The 21,398-nt window shown below is 50.4% G+C and overlaps 2 protein-coding genes across 2 annotated transcripts; one reads left to right on the top strand and one right to left on the bottom strand.

The window, feature by feature from the left end:
* The first annotated feature begins 1,778 nt into the window (after window positions 1–1,778).
* Window positions 1,779–10,895, top strand: Recql (RecQ like helicase). The gene is made up of 14 exons (XM_090324518.1): window positions 1,779–1,821; window positions 2,242–2,439; window positions 2,918–3,097; window positions 3,405–3,511; window positions 4,582–4,780; window positions 4,993–5,159; window positions 5,526–5,607; window positions 6,155–6,303; window positions 6,379–6,496; window positions 6,793–6,931; window positions 7,260–7,351; window positions 8,087–8,306; window positions 9,529–9,658; window positions 9,957–10,895. The coding sequence occupies exons 1-14, from the start codon at window positions 1,806–1,808 to the stop codon at window positions 10,095–10,097; spliced, it is 1,938 nt and encodes a 645-aa protein (XP_090180644.1). The 5' UTR covers window positions 1,779–1,805; the 3' UTR covers window positions 10,098–10,895.
* Window positions 10,896–11,020: 125 nt separating this feature from the next.
* On the bottom strand, window positions 11,021–20,375 carry Pyroxd1 (pyridine nucleotide-disulphide oxidoreductase domain 1). The gene is made up of 12 exons (XM_090324517.1): window positions 20,230–20,375; window positions 18,457–18,537; window positions 18,053–18,172; window positions 17,756–17,884; window positions 17,402–17,475; window positions 16,329–16,489; window positions 15,941–16,041; window positions 14,646–14,781; window positions 14,180–14,292; window positions 12,947–13,069; window positions 12,371–12,508; window positions 11,021–11,337 (listed from the first exon to the last, which is right to left on the bottom strand). Exons 1-12 carry the CDS (start codon window positions 20,293–20,295, stop codon window positions 11,089–11,091), a joined length of 1,491 nt encoding a protein of 496 aa, XP_090180643.1. The 5' UTR covers window positions 20,296–20,375; the 3' UTR covers window positions 11,021–11,088.
* Window positions 20,376–21,398: the final 1,023 nt, after the last annotated feature.

The raw sequence follows: 21,398 nt of genomic DNA, 5'->3' as shown, positions 1-21,398 counted from the left end.
ATCCGGGGTCTGAGTGGGGGTTCAGGGGTCCGGTGCCCTGGTGACTGAATCCGGGGTCTGAGTGGGGGTTCAGGGGTCTGGTGCCCTGGTGACTGACTCCGGGGTCTGAGTGGGGGTTCAGGGGTCTGGTGACTGAATCCGGGGTCCGAGTGGGGGTTCAGGGGTCCGGTGCCCTGGTGACTGACTCCGGGGTCTGAGTGGGGGTTCAGGGGTTTAGTGCCCTGGTGACTGAATCTGGGGTCTGAGTGGGGGTTCAGGGGTTTGGTGCCCTGGTGACGGAATCCGGTGTCTGAGTGGGGGTTCAGGGGTCCGGTGCCCTGGTGACTGAATCCGGGGTCTGAGTGGGGGTTCAGGGGTCCGGTGCCCTGGTGACTGAATCCGGGGTCTGAGTGGGGGTTCAGGGGTTTAGTGCCCTGGTGACTGAATCCGGGGTCTAAGTGGGGGTTCAGGGGTCCGGTGCCCTGGTGACTGAATTCGGGGTCTGAGTGGGGGTTCAAGGGTTTGGTGCCCTGGTGACTGAATCCGGGGTCTGAGTGGGGGTTCAGGGGTTTGGTGCCCTGGTAACTGAATCAGGGGTCTGAGTGGGGGTTCAGGGGTCCGGTGCCCTAGTGACTGAATCAGGGGTCTAAGTGGGGGTTCAGGGGTTTGGTGCCCTGGTGACTGAATCTGGGGTCTAAGTCGGGGTTCATGGGTTCGTTGCCCTGGTGACTGAGTCCAGGGTCTGAGTGAGGGTTCAGGGGTCCAGTGCCCTGGTGACTGAATCTGGGGTCTAAGTGGGGGTTTAGGGGTCCGGTGCATATTCACAAGGCCGGTGTCAGGGCCTCGTGCACTGGTTCTTATTCTCAGCATCTTCTCCTTGCCCCCCCCACCCACAGTCACCCCACGACTGCTGTCACTCTTGATTTTGTTTTTCCCTTGTTTTGCTGCTTTAAGACTTCTGACAGCACAGCTGTCTACCAGCCTCAGAGCTCCCCCAGGCATCCTCCATGGAGAAAGCCTGTTGTCTCCAATCAACCACCCCGAAGGCCAGGAGGGAGGCTCGGGGTCAAGTGGTCAAGAGCTAACCTTGAATAAACAGCCAAGTGAGAAGAGCTCAGGCCCTTGAGTTCAAGCCCCAGTACACACAAACACCCCCCCCCACACACACACACCAAGCCCCCAAACGAAACAAACAAACCACTCTTAAAAACTAGTGCTTGATAACTGGTGAAATGTCTTACTTAGTTCCTGTCTCTCACTTATAACTTACACTAGTGCATTTATCCCACTTGGGGATTCATAAGCTAGGTGATATCCCGATTTTTGTGGGTTTTTTTTGCCAGTCCTGGGGTTTGAGCTCAGGGCCTGAGCGCTGTCCTTGAGCTTTTTCAAGGCTAGAGCTCTACCACTTGAGCCACAGCACCACTTCTGGCTTTTTCTGTGTATGTGGTACTGAGGAATCGAACCCAGGACTTCCTGCATGCTAGGCAAGCAACTCTACCACTAGGCCTAACTCCTGGTCCCTGGTTCCCGGTTTTTAGATAAGGAAAATGGCTGGCAAAACAGACTGTGTACTTTTGCTGGGGTCGCACAATATTCTAGTGGAATTGTTAATATTTGCTCTTTCCTTTCTTTGTAGCTGAATTATCCTAAGCATTATTACGCTTAATGTGTTTATGTGACTTTACACACTTTTTTCCAAAATCCAGCTCCATTCCTAACTGGACTAGTATACTGTTTCTGGTTTTGTTTTGCTTTTAATTATCATGATTTTTTTTTTCCTTCCATCTCTTAGGAACACATTTGATCTCCTATTCCATTTTAGCATGGCATCCCTTTCAGGTAAGTGCATGTAATTCCTCTGTAATTTGTTCTGTTCTATTTCAAATCCTATGATTTGATTTAAAAAAAAAACCAACAATAAAAAGAAGTTTGGGTTAAAAATTCTGAGTCTAAGGTAGGCTCACGCCTATCATCCTAGCTACTCAGGAGGCTGGGGGCTGACGATCTCAGTTCAAAGCCAGCCTGGGCACAAAAAGCCTGTGAGACCTACCACCAATGAACTCCCAAGAAACCAGAAGTGGAGCTGTGGGTCAAGTAGTCAAGCTCCAGGTTTTGTACACAAATCCAGGGATAGTGTCTAGGTCCTGAGTTCAAACCCCAGGATTTGTGCACGCACGTGCGCACACACACACACGTTTTTATACCTGATGTTTTTACCATCATGTAAAGCTATAGTCACTTCCTCTCCTTTCCCCACAGCTCTGACCGAGGAACTGGACTCTGTAACCAATGAGCTACATGCGATCGAGTTTCAAATCCAAGAGCTGACAGAGAGGCAGCAGGAACTCCTTCAGAAAAAATCCGTCCTGACCAAGAAAATAAATCAGTGTCTCCAGGATTCCAATGCTGGACCAAGCAGTGAATGCGAATCTTCCCCTGCTGTTTGGAATAAAGAAGGTTGGTCTCATTTTCTTTCCTGGGGCTTTCACTCAAGGCCTGGGTGCTGTCCCTGAGCCTCTTTGCGCTCTAGATTAGCCCTCTTATTTCTTCAGCCGCAGCCCCATTTTTGGCTTTTTTCTGAGTAGTTAATTGGGGATCAGAGTCTCCTGGACTTTCCTGCCCAGGCTGGGTTTGAACCGTGATCCTCAGATCTCAGCCTCCTGGGTAGTTAGGATTATAGGCACGAGCCATTGGTGCTTGGCTGTTTGGTTTTGTTTGCTTAGTCATGGAGTTTAAATTCAGGGTCCGTGAGCTCTTCAGTTCAAGGCTGGCACTCTACCACTTGAGCCACAGCTCCACCTCCAATTTTCTGGGGTTCCTTGGAGATCACAGTCTCATGGGTTTTCCTGCCAGGGCTGGCTTTGAACTGCGATCTATTGGAAGATCAGTTGATCCTCGATTGTCTTCCTCATCTTTCTGATTTTTCACCTTCTAGATTTTCCTTGGTCGGGTAAAGTTAAAGATGTTCTGAAAAACGTCTTTAAACTGCAGAAATTCCGACCCCTTCAGCTTGAAACCATTAACGTCACGATGGCTGGCAAGGAAATATTTCTTCTTATGCCAACCGGAGGAGGAAAGAGTTTATGTTACCAGTTACCTGCAGTATGTTCAGAGGGTATGTACACAATCTTCCATTCAATGATTTCTCTAATTATAAATATACATTGTACCCGTGCTGGAACTTGAACTCAGAGCCTAAGTGCTCGCCCTGAGCTTTTGTTCTCAAGGCTGGCACTCTACCACTTGAACCACAGCACCACTTCTGGCTTTCTGCTGGTTCGTGGGAGATACAAGTCTCCTGTACTTTCCTGCTCAGGCTGGCTTTGAACCATGATCCACAGATCTCAGCCTCCTGGATAGCTAGGATAACAGGCCAGAGCCACTGGCCCCTGGCTTAAAGTTCCATTTTGATTTCCTTTTAGGTTTTACCCTGGTGATTTGCCCATTGATCTCTCTGATGGAGGACCAGTTAATGGTTCTAAAACAACTGGGGATATCAGCCACCATGTTAAATGCTTCTAGTTCCAAGGTACTTGTCTGTGGATTATTCTTGTCTTCGTTTAAGCTCATCACCGAAGTAGGAGACACAAGTGCAGTGGTGTCGCAGTTAAAATTCTCACCTGTTTTATCTGTATCTTACAGTCTGTCTCATGAGCTAAGAATGGCTTCTTGGGTTCTACGGTGGGGTTTTTCTCTGTTGGTGCCAGGAGGGGCTTGAACTCAAGATCTACTGTCCCTGGGTGTTTTCCCTCAAGGCTGGCACTCTACCACTTGAGCCATGCTTCTTCTAAAGTCGGTGGTCGTGATTGCTGACTCGGTAGACTCAGTGGAAAGCCGGCAGGTTGGACCCAGAGCTCGTCAGGGTTCTGAACTTGAACTCTCCGGGAAGACAGAGGCGTCGGGATTTTTCCCACAGCAGGTTCATGGTTTACAGGAGAGAGGGTTGGACGCCATTCAGGTCGGGGAACGAGTTCAGCAACTCCCAGCCCCGAGAGCAGGAAAGTCTAGATGCCGAGAACTGGTCAGGTTTCTCCCACAAGGCAGAGGATGACATCGAAGAAGCCAAACGCTGGTGGCTCCCCTCCCGTCATCCCAGGTGCCCTCAGGAGACCGAGATCTGAGGATCAAAGTTCAAAGCCAGCCTGGGCAGGAAAGTCCAGGAGACTCTGATCTCCAGTGAACCATGAGCAAACCAGACGTGGAGCTGTGGTTCAAGGGGTAGAGTGCCAGCCTGGAGGGAAAGAAGCTCAGGGACAGCATTCGAGTCCTGAGGTTCAAGACTCAGGACTAGTACCCCCCCAAAACCACAAAACAGTTCAAAGGGCTTATGGATGTATCAGCCCCCCTCCCCTCTCCTCTATTCCAGTACTAGGGCTTGAACTCAGGGCCTAGGTCTTGTCTTTCAGCTTTGTCACTCAAGTCTAGTGTTTTACCACTTGAGCCACCGCGCCACCTCTGGCTTCTTTTCTGTGTATGTCATACTGAGGAGTCGAACCCAGGGCTTCCCAGCGTGCTAAGCAAGCACTCTACTATAAGCCACACCCCCATCCCAGCCTCATTTTTTCCTCCCCGTTCCCCATGGTCCACCGGCGTCTTCAGGAGCACGTCAAGTGGGTTCACGCCGAGATGGTGAACCCCAGCTCCAAGCTGAAGCTGATTTACGTGACGCCGGAGAAAATCGCCAAGAGCAAGATGTTCATGTCGAGACTGGAGAAGGCCTACGAGGCCAAGAGATTCACGCGGGTCGCCGTGGACGAGGTCCACTGCTGCAGCCAGTGGGGGCACGACTTCAGACCCGGTGCGTCCGGCGAGGTGCCACTGAGGCTCATGGGTACTGGGGAGGGTCGTGGTGGAAGCCAGCCTAGGGGGGGAAACTTAGGAGACTTCCCATGTCCCAACGAACCGGCAAAATGCCTGACGGGAGGCGTGGCTCAAGTGGTAGAGCACCAGGTGGCCCTGAATCCATGGGGAACCCTCCCCTCCCACCCCCGCATTGTTGGCCTGTTTCAGATTACAAGGCCCTGGGGATCTTGAAGCGCCAGTTTCCCAACACCTCTCTGATGGGCCTGACCGCCACTGCCACGCAGCATGTCTTGAAGGACGCCCAGAAGATCCTATGTGTGCAAACCTGTCTGACTTTCACCGCCTCCTTCAATCGTCCCAACCTTTATTATGAGGTAAGGGACATCAGGTCGGCTTGGTATTTTATCATCACGATTATATATGTGTGTGTGTATATATATATATATATATATATATATATATATTTTGTTTGTTTGTCTTATGGGTCCTGGGTCTTGAACTCAGGGCCCGGGCGCTGTCCCTGAGCTTCTTTCCCTCCAGGCTGGCGCTCTACCCCTTGAACCACAGCTCCACGTCGGGTTTTCTGGTGGTTCACTGGAGATCAGAGTCTCCTGGACTTTCCTGCCCGGGCTGGCTTTGAACCGTCATCCTAAGATCTCAGCCTCCCGAGGAGCTGGGATAACGGGCCTGAGGTACCACTGTCTGGCTGAGGCCCTAAGACTGTGTTTGTTTTTTAATAGGTTCGTCAGAAACCCTCAAACACAGAGGAGTTCATTGAAGACATCGTAAAACTCATTAATGGCAGATACAAGGGACAGTCAGGTAACTTAACTAACTAAATAAACCAGCCTTAGGGAGGGTGAGAGAACTTTCCAGAAAGAATAATACTCTGATCATTACACTGCTGGAATGGCTTAATGCCTGAAAGTCATAACTGATGGTGGGTGAAAAATGATGTGACTTCATCAGTTTACACACCAGAGGTGGCACCTGTCCAAGTCAGAGCCAGGAGTCAAGATTTGACTAATGGCTTTGGCTTTATCTATTTTCCAGTTCTTCCTTTTCTCCCCTTCGTTCCTCTCCTGTATTTTTGTTTGCTGTCCTGGGATTTGAACTCGGGGCCTGGGCTCTGACCCTGAGCCTTTTCCTCCAGGCTGGCACTCTACCGTGTAAGCTGCTTTCTACATCCAGCTTTTTATGAATTCATTGGCCATAAGAGTCTCTTGGATTTACTTGTCTGCCCAGGCTGGCTTTGAACCAAGATCCTCAGATTTCAGCCTTTTTTGGTAGCTGAGACTCTTATTCTCAACAAAACAACCCCCCATCCTGGATCTGGATCTTGAAAGAATCCCCGTCCGTCTCCCTGCAGGAATCGTGTACTGTTTCTCACAGAAGGACTCGGAGCAGGTCACCATCAGTTTGCAGAAGCTGGGGATTCGCGCAGGCGCCTACCATGCCAACATGGAGGCAGAGGACAAGACGAAGGTCCATACGAGATGGGCAGCCGGCCAACTCCAGGTAAGCCCCCCTCCCCAGCCGTGGAAACGCCTTTCCCACAGAACCTCCATGACCACTAACGCTCGTCCTTTTTAGGTAGTGGTGGCCACCGTGGCGTTTGGCATGGGAATTGACAAGGCAGACGTGAGGTTTGTGATTCATCACTCGATGAGCAAATCCATGGAGAATTACTACCAAGAAAGTGGACGAGCAGGTATGTTGTCAGTCCTGGGTCTTGAACTCAGGGCCTGGGTGCGGTCCCTGAGCTCCTTTCCCTCCAGGCTTGGCGCTCTACCCCTTGAACCACAGCTCCACGTCTGGTTTTGCGGTGGTTCATTGGCGATCAGAGTCTCCTGGACTTTCCTGCCCAGGCTGGCTTTGAACCTGTGATCCTCAGATCTCAGCCTCCTGAGGAGCTGGGCTGACAGGCGGGAGCCAGCCTCTCGATGCTGTTTTCCTGTTACCGTTTCCTGACATAGTTAGGCCATTTCCAGCTTTGTCGCCCCACAGGCCGAGACGACGGCAGAGCTGACTGCATCCTGTACTACGGCTTCGGGGATATATTCCGAATCAGCTCCATGGTGGTTATGGAGAACGTCGGGCAGCAGAAGCTGTACGAGATGGTATCTTACTGCCTTAACATAAGCACGTAAGCCACACGCCTGCCTTTCATTTGCTTTATCTGTCTGTTTTTTGGTACCAGTACTGAGATTTGAACTCAGGACCTGGCACTCTGGGAATTTTCTTCTGTTCCAGGCTGTTAGTTCCTTGAGCCACAGCTCCACTTCCAGCCTTTTTGGTGATTCGGTGGAGATGACTCAGAATCTCCTGGGTATTTCTGCCCCCAGCTGGCCTGGAACCCCGATCCTCGGGATCTCGGCCCCCTGAGGAGCTGACACGACAGGCGTGGGGCCCCAGCCACGTTTCTTCACACTGGACCAGATGATTCCACGCAGACTTGTGCGTCTTGTCCGCAGGTGTCGCCGCGTGTGCATTGCTGAGCACTTTGATGAGGTGTGGGACTCAGATGCGTGCAACAGAATGTGTGACAGCTGCTGTAAAGACATCGGTAAGTGTGCTGCCAGGGACCCTTTCCCGGGCGCATGTGCACAGCTGGACTGCGGGGTTGGCGGGCGGGACACACGTGGGGATGGAACCCAAGAGACCCGTGGGGACGGAAACCCGGGAGACATGCGGTCTCTGCTTGCCTTTCCCACAGTCAAAAACAGTGCAGACTTCTGAACAAATTGAAACGACCAAGTCACACAGACATGTTCCCCCCCTCCGTTTCCACTGCTGTCCAGCCTTGAGCCAAAGAGCTGAGGGATAGCGCCCAGGCCCTCAGTTCAAGACCCAGGACTGACCCAAAAAGTAATTGACATAAAAGTATTCAAATATATTAGGAATACTACCTAATATGCATAAATATCAATACTAAATGGCTATATTTAATCACCACACACACTGCATGTGTTCACATAGATAAACATAAAAATACATACCATAAGCTGCTACATGATAAAATCCCAGCTACTCAGGAGGCTGCGATCTCACGTTTGTGGTTCAAAGCCCACGAGGCAAGAAGAGCCCGTGACACCCTTATCTCCAAGGAACCATCAACCAAGCAGAAAACGGAGGCGTGGCTCAAATGGTAGAGCACCAGCCTTGAGTGACAAAGCCAAGGGAGGGAGCCTGAGGCCTTGAGTTCAAGTCCTGGTGCGCATGTGCACACACACATTTAGGGTGCCTCGGGCTGATGAGGCAGTTTCAGCCGCGCATGCTCCCAGCCAGCCTGTCCCTGCAGCCCTGGAAGAGAAGGACGTGGCGGAGCACTGCAGACAGCTGCTCCAGATCCTGCGGCACGCGGAGGCGCTGGGGGAGAAACTCACGCCACTCAAGCTCCTGGACTCCTGGGCCGGCAAGGGACCCGCCAAGCTGAGGGCTCCAGGCCTCACGGCCCCCGCGCTTTCCCGGGGGGAGATGGAGAGGATCGTGGCACACCTGCTGCTTTGCCAGTACCTTAGGTGAGTCCCAGGCACGCCTGTCCGCCGAGATCTGAGGATCCCGGTTCAAAGCCAGCCCGGGCGGGAAACTCCATGAGACTCTTCTCACCAGAAAACCAGACGTGGAGCTGTGGCTCAAGTGGTAGAGCACCAGCCTGGAGGGAAAGAAGCTCAGGGACAGCCCCCAGGCCCCGAGTTCAAACCTAGTATTGGCAAAATGGAAATATGAGGGTTTCCTGTTTTAGAATGAATTGTAGCAGAACGTGGCCTCCAAGTTCTTTTATGTCTGTTTTTAAATACGATAGGAAGTGATTGGAAAAACCCAAGCGTTAATTAACCACCATACATCAGGAAAGTACAAAACTTTCCATTGTTTGATTCTATCAAAACAAGTCAATGCATAAAATAGGAAAGCCTATCACGAAATATTCTTAGCACAGACTCCTACAATTTAGTTTCTTTTCTAAATGCTTTAAATTAAAAAACAAAAAACAAAACCAAGATTATATTTGAGTTGGACATGGTGGCATTTACCTAGAATCTCAGCTGGGGGGAGGCAGAGATGGGAAGGATCATAATTTGAGGCCAGCCTGGGGTGGGGAGTTAGGAGACATGATTTCAACCAACAAGAGAGGAAGGGATGTGGCTCGGCTTTCATCCCAGCTACACTAGAGGCAGAGGTAGGAGGAGGTTTTTTTATCAATTGAGACTGGCTCCGAGCAAAAAAAAAAAAGCATAACCGAAAAAGTAAATGGGAAAGGACGTGACGTGATTCATGGTTCTAACCCCAGTGCTGCCAAGAATAATACTGTCAAAAGGGTTGCAAGTGTAGCTCAAACGATTCAAGGCTTGCTTAGCATGCGTGTGACCCTGGGTTCGAGTTCTAGTAGTGAAAGAACTATTTGTATCATTTTTGTGTGTTTGGTGCGGGTGTTGAGTTTTGAACTAAGGGCTTTGGGCTATGCTTGATTTTTGTGCTCAAGGCTGGTTCTCCACCACTTGAGCCACAGCTCCACGTCTGGTTTTCTGGTGGTTCACTGGAGATCAGAGTCTCCTGGACTTTCCTGCCCGGGCTGGCTTTGAACCCGTGATCCTCAGATCTCAGCCTCCTGAGGAGCTGGGGTGACAGGCGGGAGTCCCCCGCATCCTGCCGCCCCTGAATGTGGATTATCCTCTGGGAAGGGCTTGTGGCAGTTTGCTTGCAGTGACTCTGTGGTGGTCTGACTGTTTCCTGCCTGTGCAGGGAGGACTACAGCTTCACGGCGTACGCCACCATCTCGTATTTGAAAGTGGGGCCCAAAGCGAATCTCTTGAGCAGCAAGACTCATGTCATCGCCATGCAGGCACAGAAGGCCTCGGCCGGCTGCCTCAGGGTAACCGACAGCAGATATTCCATCCTCACCCCTGTACCCACAGCATCTGGATCCCTGTGCCCCGAGAGAGAGAGGGCGCGCCATTTTATTTCTCTGGATTCTCAGTATGAAATGAAGAATTTCCAGTCGCCTCATGGAACACCAACATTGCCTACCTGTTAAAATGGAAGAATTCCCTCCCACCCTTCCTCCTTCCCCCCTTTTATCCATCCATCTATTGGTTGTGGGGCTTGAACTCAGGGCTGGGGCACTGTTCTGAGCTAAGAGGCTACTATGTTGTCTTGGTATTTTCTTATAGGCGGAGTCATCAAAAACATGCCAGTCTGAAGGCGCTGGTGAAATGAACACTTCAGGCAAGTTCCAGGAGGTGGCACGCACACGTCCGCAGGCTGGTCCTCGGAGCTCCGGGGCCAAGAAGAGGAAGCTCAACGATGCCTGAGGCACCCTCGTGGGGACCAGGACATGGTTGCTGGCCTGTGTTCCATTTGCACGCTTTCCTTAACTGCACCTATCTACAGATTCGAGAACTCAGTCCGTGGGAAGCTGGACTCCACGAATTACATAATTTTACAGAGTGGATCAGGGGAAAAATAAATCCTGCCTATGTGAACTATTAAGAGAGTGGCTTGCTAGGACTCTCGAAGGCTCTTTAGGTCACCATGTATGTTACTGTATTTTTACATTCGATGCAACTTGTAATCCCCTTTCTTCTTCTGGGTGCGGGTACTGGGTCTCGAACCCAGAGCCTCACATTCTCGGTCCACGTTTTCACGTGGCCGGTGGCCGGTGAGCCACGCCTACCGGTCTAGCTTTTTGGTGGCTGATCAAAGGTAAGAGCCTCAAGGATTACATGTGTGTGGTTTCGAATGGGGATTGTTGGATCTCAGTCTCCCAGTGGCTGGATGCCAGGCGTGTGTCACCAGTGAGCAGTTATCTTCTGACAGAACACTCAGGCTCACCACCAGTGATGGTTAAAAAAAAGAAGCCATAATTCAACTACAGACAAACAAGGCGTCAGTGCAAACAGCGTTAACAACGTGCTCCAGCCTCTTTATTTAAATCAACTCCAAGCGTTCCAAATGGGAGCTTGGTTTTGCTGCTTCGGTCAGAGTGGATCTGCACCGAGTGCTTTTGGCAAAGCTGAACGCACTTGAATGAATTCTGAAGTGAGATTTTTGAGTTTTCAATAGGAACAAGGGGTGATGAAAGATTTCTCTACCTAGTGGTCAATTTAGTTGTTGTTAGAATAAGATAGCCTTCAATAAATGATTTAAACGGATTTTAGGCGTTGTCTTTCTATTCATATTTTCCAGCTACATCATCCTCACTTCTGCATTTGTGGCTGCCATTAAATCAGAACCGTTCCCGTCCTGCCCTGGGATTTTCGTGCTCGCTGGCGACTTCCCGTGGCTCTTCAAGACACTCCCGCGCTAGTCAAAATAATCTTCGATGTCGACGCTGGGATCCAGGAGGTCTGCTCCGTACGCCGACAGGTCCATTTGGTTTAAAATTAAGTTTTCAAACGTCTCCTCCAAGTCTGTTTCCCCAATAAGCACGGCACCCACCATCCGCCCGTTCTGCACGACGGCCTTCACGTACTCCAGTCCACGCGTGCACCGCAGCATTAACTCGTGGTCTGCGCCCAGGCCTTGCGCGTTGTATTTCCCCAGCAAGACAACCTAGCAGGGGAGAGGAGGAGGAGAGCCGTGGTGGGTGACACTGCCGTGTACTCACGGGACCAGCGAGCAGAACCCAACATGGCACCCCTCGGCGAGAAGGGCAAGAAAGCGCTTGAGTGAGTATCCGTTCTACGGACCAACTTGCCTCACAATAACACATTGATGTGTGTTATACGAATATGTAAATATCTAACATAATAATAGCTGCTAATAGATTAACGATGGCTATTTCTAACGTGACATGTACCGGGAGAATGTGACATCTCAATGAGCACTTCACATACCCACACATGAAGAGAATGTGAATTATATCCTTGACTGAGCGTCAAGATTTAATAAGGAACCTAGATAGTTCATGGGGGCGGGGGGGAGTCCTGTCTTGCAGTAATGCAAAGAAGATTAAGTTGGATCAAAGCCTTCATTTACTTCTTGGGTTCCTGGTTTCCCTGAAAGCCACACCTGGGGCCGAGAGTGTGGCCTAGTGGTAGAGTGCTTGGCATGCACAAAGACCCAGATTCAATTGCTCAAGTGGGAGAACTCTAGGTCTTGAGAAAGCCCAAGGGCAGTGTTCAGGCCCTGAGTTCAAGCTCTGAGAATGGCAAAAAAAAAAAAAAAAATCACCAGGAAACAATCTGGAGAGAGACCTTTTTTCCCTTGAGATAGTGTCAGTGTAATAACTCCAAATAGGAATTTCAGTATGAGAAACTGATTCACGAGAAATGAGAACATTAACCCTTCTGTGTGTGTTTACGGTCCTGGAGTTTGAACTCAGGGCCTGGGTGCTGTCCTTTAGGTTTCTCAAAACCTCAAAGGTGGCGCCGTATCACTTGAACCACATTTCCAGCTCTTTACTGGCTAAATAAGAGACGAGTCTCTGCTTTGTCTGCCTGGATTGGGGTCAAATTGGGATCCTCAGATCTCAGCCTCCTGCGTGGCATGACACGATGGAGAGAAATGACGCTGGAGTGAGGGAATTAACGCGATCAGTCCCAGGGGACTGCCAAGGACACACAGTAACTGACTGGTTAATTACCTTATAGTTGAAAAATTTCGTTACGTGTGCAAACAGCTCAAAGCTGAAATCCATGTCAATAGACTCTCCCAGAATGTCCGCCGCCATGCACTTGGCCGCGTACCAGCCCATCTGTCTCGCCTGGGTCCACAGCCTCATCTGAGGAAACACAATAGTGTTATTAATTATTATTATTATTAGCGTGCCAATCCTAGGACTTGGACTTAGGGCCTGGGCACTGTCCCTGAGCTGCTTCTGCTCAAGGCTGGCGTTCTACCACTTGAGCCACAGCTCCACTTCTTGTTTTCAATGGAGGTGAGAGGCTGGTCTCGAACCTGCCACCAGCGCCCGATCTGGCAAGATTTAGTTTTAATTTATATTACGTGTGGTTAGTGGCAGTCAGATGTAGATCGTAAACAAAGCATCCCGTGCCTGCCACGGTGGGAATAACCACTGGGGGGGAAAAACGTAACCTCATGCCAAGAATTCAGCCAGGGCATTCTCATCCTGAAGGAAACGATCAATGCCAAATTTGGGGACAGAAGTAACTCCTGTCCCCTGGGATGAGATGAGGAGACGCTCTGTCGTGGGGCTCACCTGCTGCCAGACGGGACTGGGTCGCCAAGACGCCGTGCAGATGTCTCCGGCGGCGTAGATGTCGGGGAGAGATGTATGCATGTGGTCATCCACTCTCAGGCCTCCATCTTCTCCTACATCAAACTAAAAGGAAGCCCTTTCTGTTCTTCCTGAGCTTCCCGGGCCAGCCGGGCACGGACGGCTCACGCCTGTCATTCTAGCTACTCAGGAAGCTGGGAGCTGAGGGTCAGGGTTCAAAGCAGGAAAGTGTGAGACTCTGATCTCCCATGAACCAGCAAAAAGCCGGAAATGGAGCTGTGGTTCAAGTGGTAGAGCGCCAGCCTTGAGCTAAAGAAGCTCAGCGACAGTGCCCAGGCCCGGAGTTCAAGACCCATGACCGACAGAAAAAAAAAAAATCAAAAATACTCGGTAATTATCAGCCAAGCGCTGATGGTTCAGGGCTCAAATCTGAGCTACTCAGGAGGCTGAGACCTGATGATCAAAGTTCAGAGCCAGGCTGCAGAGAAAGCCTGTGAGTCACCTCCAACATAACAAGCGCAATGCCAGTCTGGAGGTGTGGCTCAAGAGAGCATGAGGTCCCGAGTTGAACGTCCAGTATAGGCAGAAACGTGGAAACCATAACCATATGGTAATTACAAGGACATGGCACATCATTCATTCCTTTAGATTGGTCCAGGGCTAGAACTCAGGGCCTGGGTGCTGTGTGAGCTTCTTTGTGCTCCAGGCTGGCACTCTAGCGTTTGAGCCACACTTCTGCTTCTGGCTTTGATCTCAGCTCTCAGCCTCCTGACTGGCTGGGGCTACATACATGAGCAACACCCGCGCCAGGCCAGAACACGCGTGACGGTTATCAGCTAAGCACTAGAAGAATAAAACAAAATAAAACCCACAAGCATCTCTACAACTTTCTGGGATTTTTTTGGCCAGTCCCAGGGCTTGAACTCAGGGCCTGGGTGCTGTCCCTAAGCTTCTTTTGCTCAAGGCTGGTTCTCTACCACTTGAGCCAGTGTCACTCGGGGCTTTTTCAGTGTGTGTGGTACTGAGGAATCGAACCCAGGGCTGCGTGCATGCTAGGCGAGCCCTCTACCAGCCTTCTGTAATTTGGAGAATTCACGAGAGGGGTTCAGCCACTGACTAGCCCCGATCGTGTGACCCGGAGGTGGGGTCTGGGGTGGTCTGAGGATCCGAGGCTGCCCAGGCCACCAAGGCCACGGTGGCCGGGTCAGAGCTCACCTGGTTTCCCCGAAGGAAGGGCTCTGTGTTGGGAAGGACGCCTGTGGCGCTGACGATGAAGTCACAGCCGTAGATCTTGCCATTGGTCAGTTCCACGTACACAGGCCACGACTCTTCACAGGGAAAAGAGCATCAACGCGGAGCTCTCGAAGCAAAGCCCCCACAGCCACGGAATTACGTGGACACTGCAGGAGGAGCTCAGGGCCGGGGTGAGGTCAGAAGTCCTCTGAAAGAATGGTACTAGGGCTTGAACTCAGGGCCTGGGCGCGGTCCTTGAGCTTTGACCCCTCGAGGCGGGTGTTTTACCTTCCCGAGCCTCAGCTCTGATTCTACACTTTGGTTTTCTGGCCAGGCTGTCTTTGAACCAGCATCCCCAGCTCCCGGCCTCCCCGGATGGAGAGCGGCTGCGGTTGCAGGGATGGTGGCTGGCTCCAGCTCGTGCTCTGTCTGTCCTGTCTCTGCTCACCGTGCTCCCTCGTGGTGGACTGTCCGTGGCGGTCTCTTGGAAAGGCCCAGGGCTCTTTCTCTAGAACCCGAAATTCCTCCTGCAAATACACCTCCTTCACCTCGCAGGTGGTCTCGATGTGAACATTCCGGGAACACTACAAGACACGAGCACACGAGAAACCACACGTGTGGTCACCACAGTTCTTCCACGGACAACGCCACGCACGAGGGACAGCACCTGGAAAGAGGGGGAAAGCAGCTCTGTATGAAAGGGAGGCGCTCTAGACCCCCAAATAGGGCCATTAGGTCTGGGGAATGGAGGAAAGGGGCAGGAATTCCCACCATCCTGAGTCATTTGCACTTGCACACAAGCCAGGCAGCAGGGACACCGTCGGGTCTCTTTAAGGTTTGATGGTAAAGCGCCAAAGATGTTACAGTGGGAAACCCACGGGAGACCTTGCCGGCAGTCTGCCCTGCAGTACCGCCACGTGGAATTACCTCTGTGTCTTTACTGTCTCATCTTCAAGGAACCTTGAGAAAACCAGAAGTGGCTCAAGTGGTAGAGCTCCAGCTTTGAGTGAAAAAGAGCTCAGGGACAGCGCCCAGGCCCCGAGTTCAAGACCCAGGACTGGCATTTAAAAAAAAAAAATGAATAAGTAAGGAAACAAAAGAAGAAGAAGCCACAGAAGAAAGCAACATAGTATATTTTAATTCTTACAGTCCTTAAATAGGATAGATTATTTATTATTATTATTGTTATTTTACTTAAAGTGGTAGAGCTCTAGCTTCGAGCTAAAGAGCTCAGGGACAATGCCCAGGCCCAGAGTTCAAGCCCCATGACTGACAAAAAATAATAATGTAAAAACATTAAACTATCTAAGCAAATGAGTTATGTGCTTACTGTCATGATTACCTTGCACATGCCATATCACGCATGTCATTCACGTCCTAATTGTCTCACTGCCTGATGCAACAGGTCCAATTACCGCTTGGCACAATGTCACGCGTGTGGCACCATTTACATGTCATGTGACACGTCAATGCGATGATCATGTCACACACTGTTGCCTTGCTGTGCGTGTCATCATGACATTGTGTGTCATAAGGCTTCCAGCAGGTGACGCACACACCGGAAGTGGCCTTTGGGAAGGAGGGGTGTGTTGCGGGCACAGCCCTGGGGAGCGGGGGGAGGTTTGGACACGGCTGGGACGGCCACCCTAACGCTCGGGTCTGCGTCCAGCGGTCGTCCATTCTTGGGGCGTCTCTGGTAAATGGTTCGGGATTTAGATGTGTGCGCTGCCAAGGAAAACTCACCTGTCCTGTTCCTCTGAGAGTCAGGCCTTCGTGCCAATCCGGTCCTAAGGCGCTGCCCGCTGCATCAGCTCTGGCTTTCCTGCCCGCTTCCTTTGGCTTCCCTGAAGACACGAACTCGAGTTAGTGATTCTGCTCGTTATTCTGTGTGTGTGTGTGTGTGTGTGTGTGTGTGTGTGTGTGTGTGTGGACTGGGGCTTGAACTTAGAACCTGAGCACTGTCTTTGGGTTTTCTCAAGGCTAGCGCTCTACTATCTGAGTCATAGCACCACTCCCAGCTTCTTCTATGTACGTGGTACTGAGGAATCGAACCCAGGTCTTGGTACATGCTAGGCCAGCACTCTACCACTAGACTATTCTCCCAGCCCTCTCAGGGTTTTTTTTCCTTTACCTTCAGTTGTGTACCGAGTTCGTTTCTGCACAAGTTTCGCCTCTGGCTTTCCAGAATTGAGCTTGGAAGTCAAGAACTCTGCTGCCCCAGCGTCGAAAAACGTGTTGCCAATGGCTTGGTCCTTAATCGCCCAAATGACCTGGCAGCCTTCCACCTCATACCTGGAAAGCACGGCTGGTTCAGTCCCCGGGACTCATTCCCGAAGTCCAGGGAGAAAGAAATCTCCGATCTTCAAACAACCACAGTTTCCTTCCAACAACCCCTCTGCCCTGGAGCCAGCGGGAAGGCAAGTTAGGAAAGACAGCTGCAGCAAGAGCTGGAACTCTCTCCAATCTCCCTTTCCCTCTCCCACCCCTTCTCTCTTTCTCTTTCCCTCCATGGTACTGAATTATATACACCATATCATTGTATAAAGAATTATATACAATTGTATATAGTAATTGTATATAGTATTACATGCAGCCTATAATACTATCTACAATGTATAGCATGTATAGTCTGTAGTATCACATGTAATACTGTGCATTGTATAGCATGTATGGTAATATAACTGCACAATTACATCTATGCTATATATTATATAGTATTTATATATGTTAACATAATCACTTATATATAACTACATAAACTACATAACTAAATGTATAGAAGCAAACTATATTATAGTTCACAAAAATACTTATATATTTTGTTATACGTACCGTAGATGAGAATGTTATTATATATCATAAGAATTACATTGTAATATGTGTTATACAGTAAACATTTTGGATTATATATATATATGTATATTTCCAATTTAGAGTTAAGCATACTCTTGAGGAATGTGAACGTGAGGCTGTGGCTTAGTTTTGACATACCAGCATGCGGGTTCTGCTTTGGCTAAGCAGAGAATTCTTGGTTGGGCCCACGAGCCAACTGCAAACCAAGATGGCAGCTTGTGGCCCTGCCTCCTCTTCCTCCTGGTCCCCCCCCTGCAGCCTCCCACCCGGCCCCCGCCTCTAAAGCAGGAGTCCCCCCACGGCCGTCTTCATCACGAGACCGTCTGATGACGCGGGCGAGCGTGTACTCACACCAGCTCCAGTGCAATGCCTCCGTTCCCCACCACCACGATTCTCCTGGCGTCGGTGAGCCGCTTCTGAAACTCCTACATCAGAGAGAAGGGAGAGGGGTGGCCCAGGGTCTGAAGTGGTCTCCCGGTGCTTGGAGCACGAGGCTCCCGTGGTCATGTTCTGGCAGTGCACGAGGTGGAATGGGAAGAAGAACGGCATCCGTCCCGTCCCCGGGTCTGAATTGTGAATGTGTTTCTGTGGTGGAGGCGAGGCTCAGAGGGTCGGTTCCGAGAGCCAGGTAAGGAGTCCATTCCTTTCTGGGCAGCATCACCTGTCCTTGCATTCCCTCCCGTCCACGGGTTGCAGTACCCTCACCTGTGCGCTGTCGGTGTCTCGGATTCCCAGCACGTATGGGCTTCCCGCGCGTATCAGCTTCGGCTTGGCCCCCGTGCACAGGCACAGTTTCTTGTACGCGTGCCGGCCGCCGTCTTCCGTGAGGACACACTGGGACACACAGACACACACAGCTGCTCAGTGGCGTCTTCTCTGACCCCATGCACAGGTTTGGCAGCCGTCTGAGCATGGGGTTCAAGCCACCGTCTCTCCTCTGGAGAGGAAGGATGGTGGTCACAGGAATGAATGAATGGATGGATGAATGAATGAATGACTCACTCGCTCCTCGCTCTTCAGCTGCCTCACCGCCGACTCCACAATAGTGATGTTGGGAAAGCGCTTTTCCAACACGGCGCTGGGCTGTTCTTCCACGTCGAACTCTTCCAGGATCTTGGAAACCTGGATGACAAGATGGGAAGAGGTGGTAAAACAGAGATGGAAAAACAAAACAAAAAACCCCAAACCCCAGTTATGACCAGAATCAGCTTTGCATTTCCTGGGCACGACACAAGGATGGCAAATACACAAGGAGCTAAAGGCTCCTGAGGCAGCTGTGTGACAGCGTGCAATATTTAATATATACGATATTTATATATTATCCTAAATGTTCTGCACGTTGATACTTGCAGCATATTACATTCATATGCAAATGATTACTCATGGTGTGACACAAAGGTCCTTACCTGCTTGAAGTTTGTCACTGCTTTAATGACAGGAGAAGCTGTGATGAGAAGAATCTCCTCTGATGGAAAGTTAACAGCCAGCTTAAAAGGGGGGGGGATGTGACAACCTTAGGATTTGCTGTGAGAATGACGGGGGGTGGGAAGGGGGGGGCAGGAGTGTGGCCTAGTGGTAGAGTGCTTGCCTAGCATGCATGAAGCCCTGGGTTCGATTCCTCGGTGCCACATACCCAGAAAAAGCCCGAAGTGGTGCTGTGGCTCAAGTGGTAGAACTGTAGCCTTGAGAAAACCCAAGGGCAGTGCTCAGGCTCTGAGTCCAAGCCCCAGGGCTGGAAAATGAACAACCAAACTGTGTGTGTGTCCACATGTGTGTGCCTGCTCTAGGGTTTGAACTCAGGGCCTGGGCGCTGTCCCTGAGCTTCTTTCACTCAAGGCTGGCGCTCTACCACTTGAGCCACAGCGCCATTTCCAGTTTTCTGGTGGTTCACTGGAGATGAGCGTCTCACAGACTTTCTTTCCAGAGCTGGCTTTGAACCGAGATCCTCAGACCTCAGCCTCCTGAGGTGAGATGGCAGGTGTGAGCCACTGGTATAAACTCTTACACGGACAAAATGAACGGTATGTTTCTAGTAAACGTTTAACAAAGGTCTCCTGGACAAGAAAAATCATATTAAAAAACTCTTTCTGGACTGGGAGTTTGGCCTAGTGGTAGAGTGCTTGCCTAGCATGCATGAAGACCCGGGTTCAATTCCTTGGTACCACATACATAGAAAAAAGCTAGAAGTGGTGCTGTGGCTCAAGTGGTAGAGTTCTAGCCTTGGGAAAACCCAAGGACAGTGCTCAGGCCCTGAGCTCAAGCCCAGGACTGGCAAAAAAAAAAAATCTATTTATCTATTATCTACCATCTATTTAGCTATTATTATCTATTTATCATCTAACCATCTATCATCTATCTAACCATCTATTATCTATTATCCATCTATCTATCCAACTATTATCTATCCATATATTATCTTCTATCCATTATCTAACTGTCTATGATCTATTATCTATCTAACCATCATTATCTAGTATCCATCATCTATATCTATCTATCTATCTATCTATCTATCTATCTATCTATCTATCTATCTATCTACCTATCTAGGTATCTATCTATCTATGTATGTATCTATGTATCTATGTATTTATCTATGTATGTATGTATGTATGTATGTATGTATCTATCTATCTATCTATCTATCTATGTATCTAGGTATCTAGGTATCTATCTATTTAGGTATCTATCTATCTAGGTATCTATCCAGCTGTCTGTCTGTGTCTGTCTGTGTGTGTCTGTCTGTCTGTGTCTGTCTGTGTCTGTCTGTGTGTCTGTGTCTGTCTGTGTGTCTGTCTGTCTGTGTGTGTCTGTCTGTGTGTGTCTGTCTGTGTCTGTCTGTGTGTCTGTGTCTGTCTGTGTGTCTGTCTGTCTGTGTGTCTGTCTGTCTATCGGACCCAGCCTGCTTTGGATTTTCCTCCCAATCCTCACAAGTTAGGACATGGAACCTCCCAGGCCCCACCCACCAGGCCCAGGAAAGCCATCGCCAGCCAGCGCGCCGCCCACCCTGACCCGAGGAGGGCGGAGCCTCGGGGAGGGGGCGTGGCCCGCGCCGGAAGTGCCCCGGGGGGCGGGGTCCGGGGAGACTTCCGGGCCCTGACCTCCGCGGTTCCGGGGGTCGGTGGGGAGCCGGAGGGCGGCGGCCGGCGCGGAGCCGCCCTCCTCCCCGCCCGCCGTACCTGCTCCGCACACGTGACGCCCGCGATGCCGCCGCCCACCACCACGAGCCGCCCCGCTGCCTCCATGCTGCCTGCCGAGGTCCCCCGGGCGGCTCTAGCGAATGCGGGGCGGAAGCGGCGGGTGTCTGGCTTTCTTCCTGGCGGCCGGGGGGCACGTCACTTCCGGTCCCGCCTCCCCTCTACGGGCGACGGGTGCCCGGGGGGGTCACACTTAGTCGATTCGCGGACCGCTTTCCCAGCTCAGCCTACTGAATAGCTGGGATTCTCAACCAGCCTGGTGCTGGTTGTCAGAATATATGACATGTGAAAGGGTATCAATGTATGTGAATTAATGCACCTTCTATCTGGCAAATATCATGTAACCCTTTTACTAATTACAATAAAAAAATTTAATAAAAAAAAGAATATAATAATCAGAATGTATATAATATGTATATGATATATATATAACCAGAATCTCATTCAGGTGTCCGGTTAAGAGCCTGCATGAGTGCTGAAAGCAAAATTCTCAACTGTAGTGTTAATACTGTGGACACAGAAGAGAGAAGACAGAGGAAATAAAATGTATTATTATTATTATTATTATTTCTCCTTCTTCTTCTTCTTTTCCTCCTCCTCCTCCTCCTTCTTCTCTTTCTCTTTCTCCTCCTCCTCCTCCTCCTCCTCCTCCTCCTCCTCCTCCTCCTCCTCCTCCTCTTCTCCTCCTCCTTCTTCTTCTCCTTCTCCTTCTTTTTGCCAGTCCTGGGACTTAAACTCAGGGCCTGGGCACTGTCCTTTCTGGAAGCTAGAGCTCTACCACTGGAGCCACAGCACCACTTCCAGCTTTTCTATATATGTGGTCCTGAGAATCTTTGAGCATGCTAGGCAAGTACTCCCCCACTAGGCCACACTCTCAAAGTGTATTATTTCTAAATAAATAAATAAATAACTCTAATCCCTGGGCATGGCTGCCTCATACCTGTCATCCTAGCTGCTGAGACCTGAAGATGAAAGTTCAAAGCCAGCCCGGGCAAGGAAAAATGCTGTGAGCCTTTTTTTTTTTTTTTTAAATCTCCAGTACACCATCAAAAAGTCAGAAGTGGAGCTGTGGCTCAAGTGGTAGAGCACCAGAGGGACAGCAACCAGGTCCTGAGTTCAAGTGCCAGTAATGAGGGAGGGAGGGAGGGATT

The sequence above is a fragment of the Megascapheus bottae genome, chromosome 35 (genome assembly GCF_031878675.1).
Source record: "Megascapheus bottae isolate mThoBot1 chromosome 35, mThoBot2.hap1, whole genome shotgun sequence".
In the NCBI taxonomy this organism is placed as follows: domain Eukaryota; kingdom Metazoa; phylum Chordata; class Mammalia; order Rodentia; family Geomyidae; genus Megascapheus; species Megascapheus bottae.
This window is presented reverse-complemented; position numbering and strand designations above follow the sequence as displayed.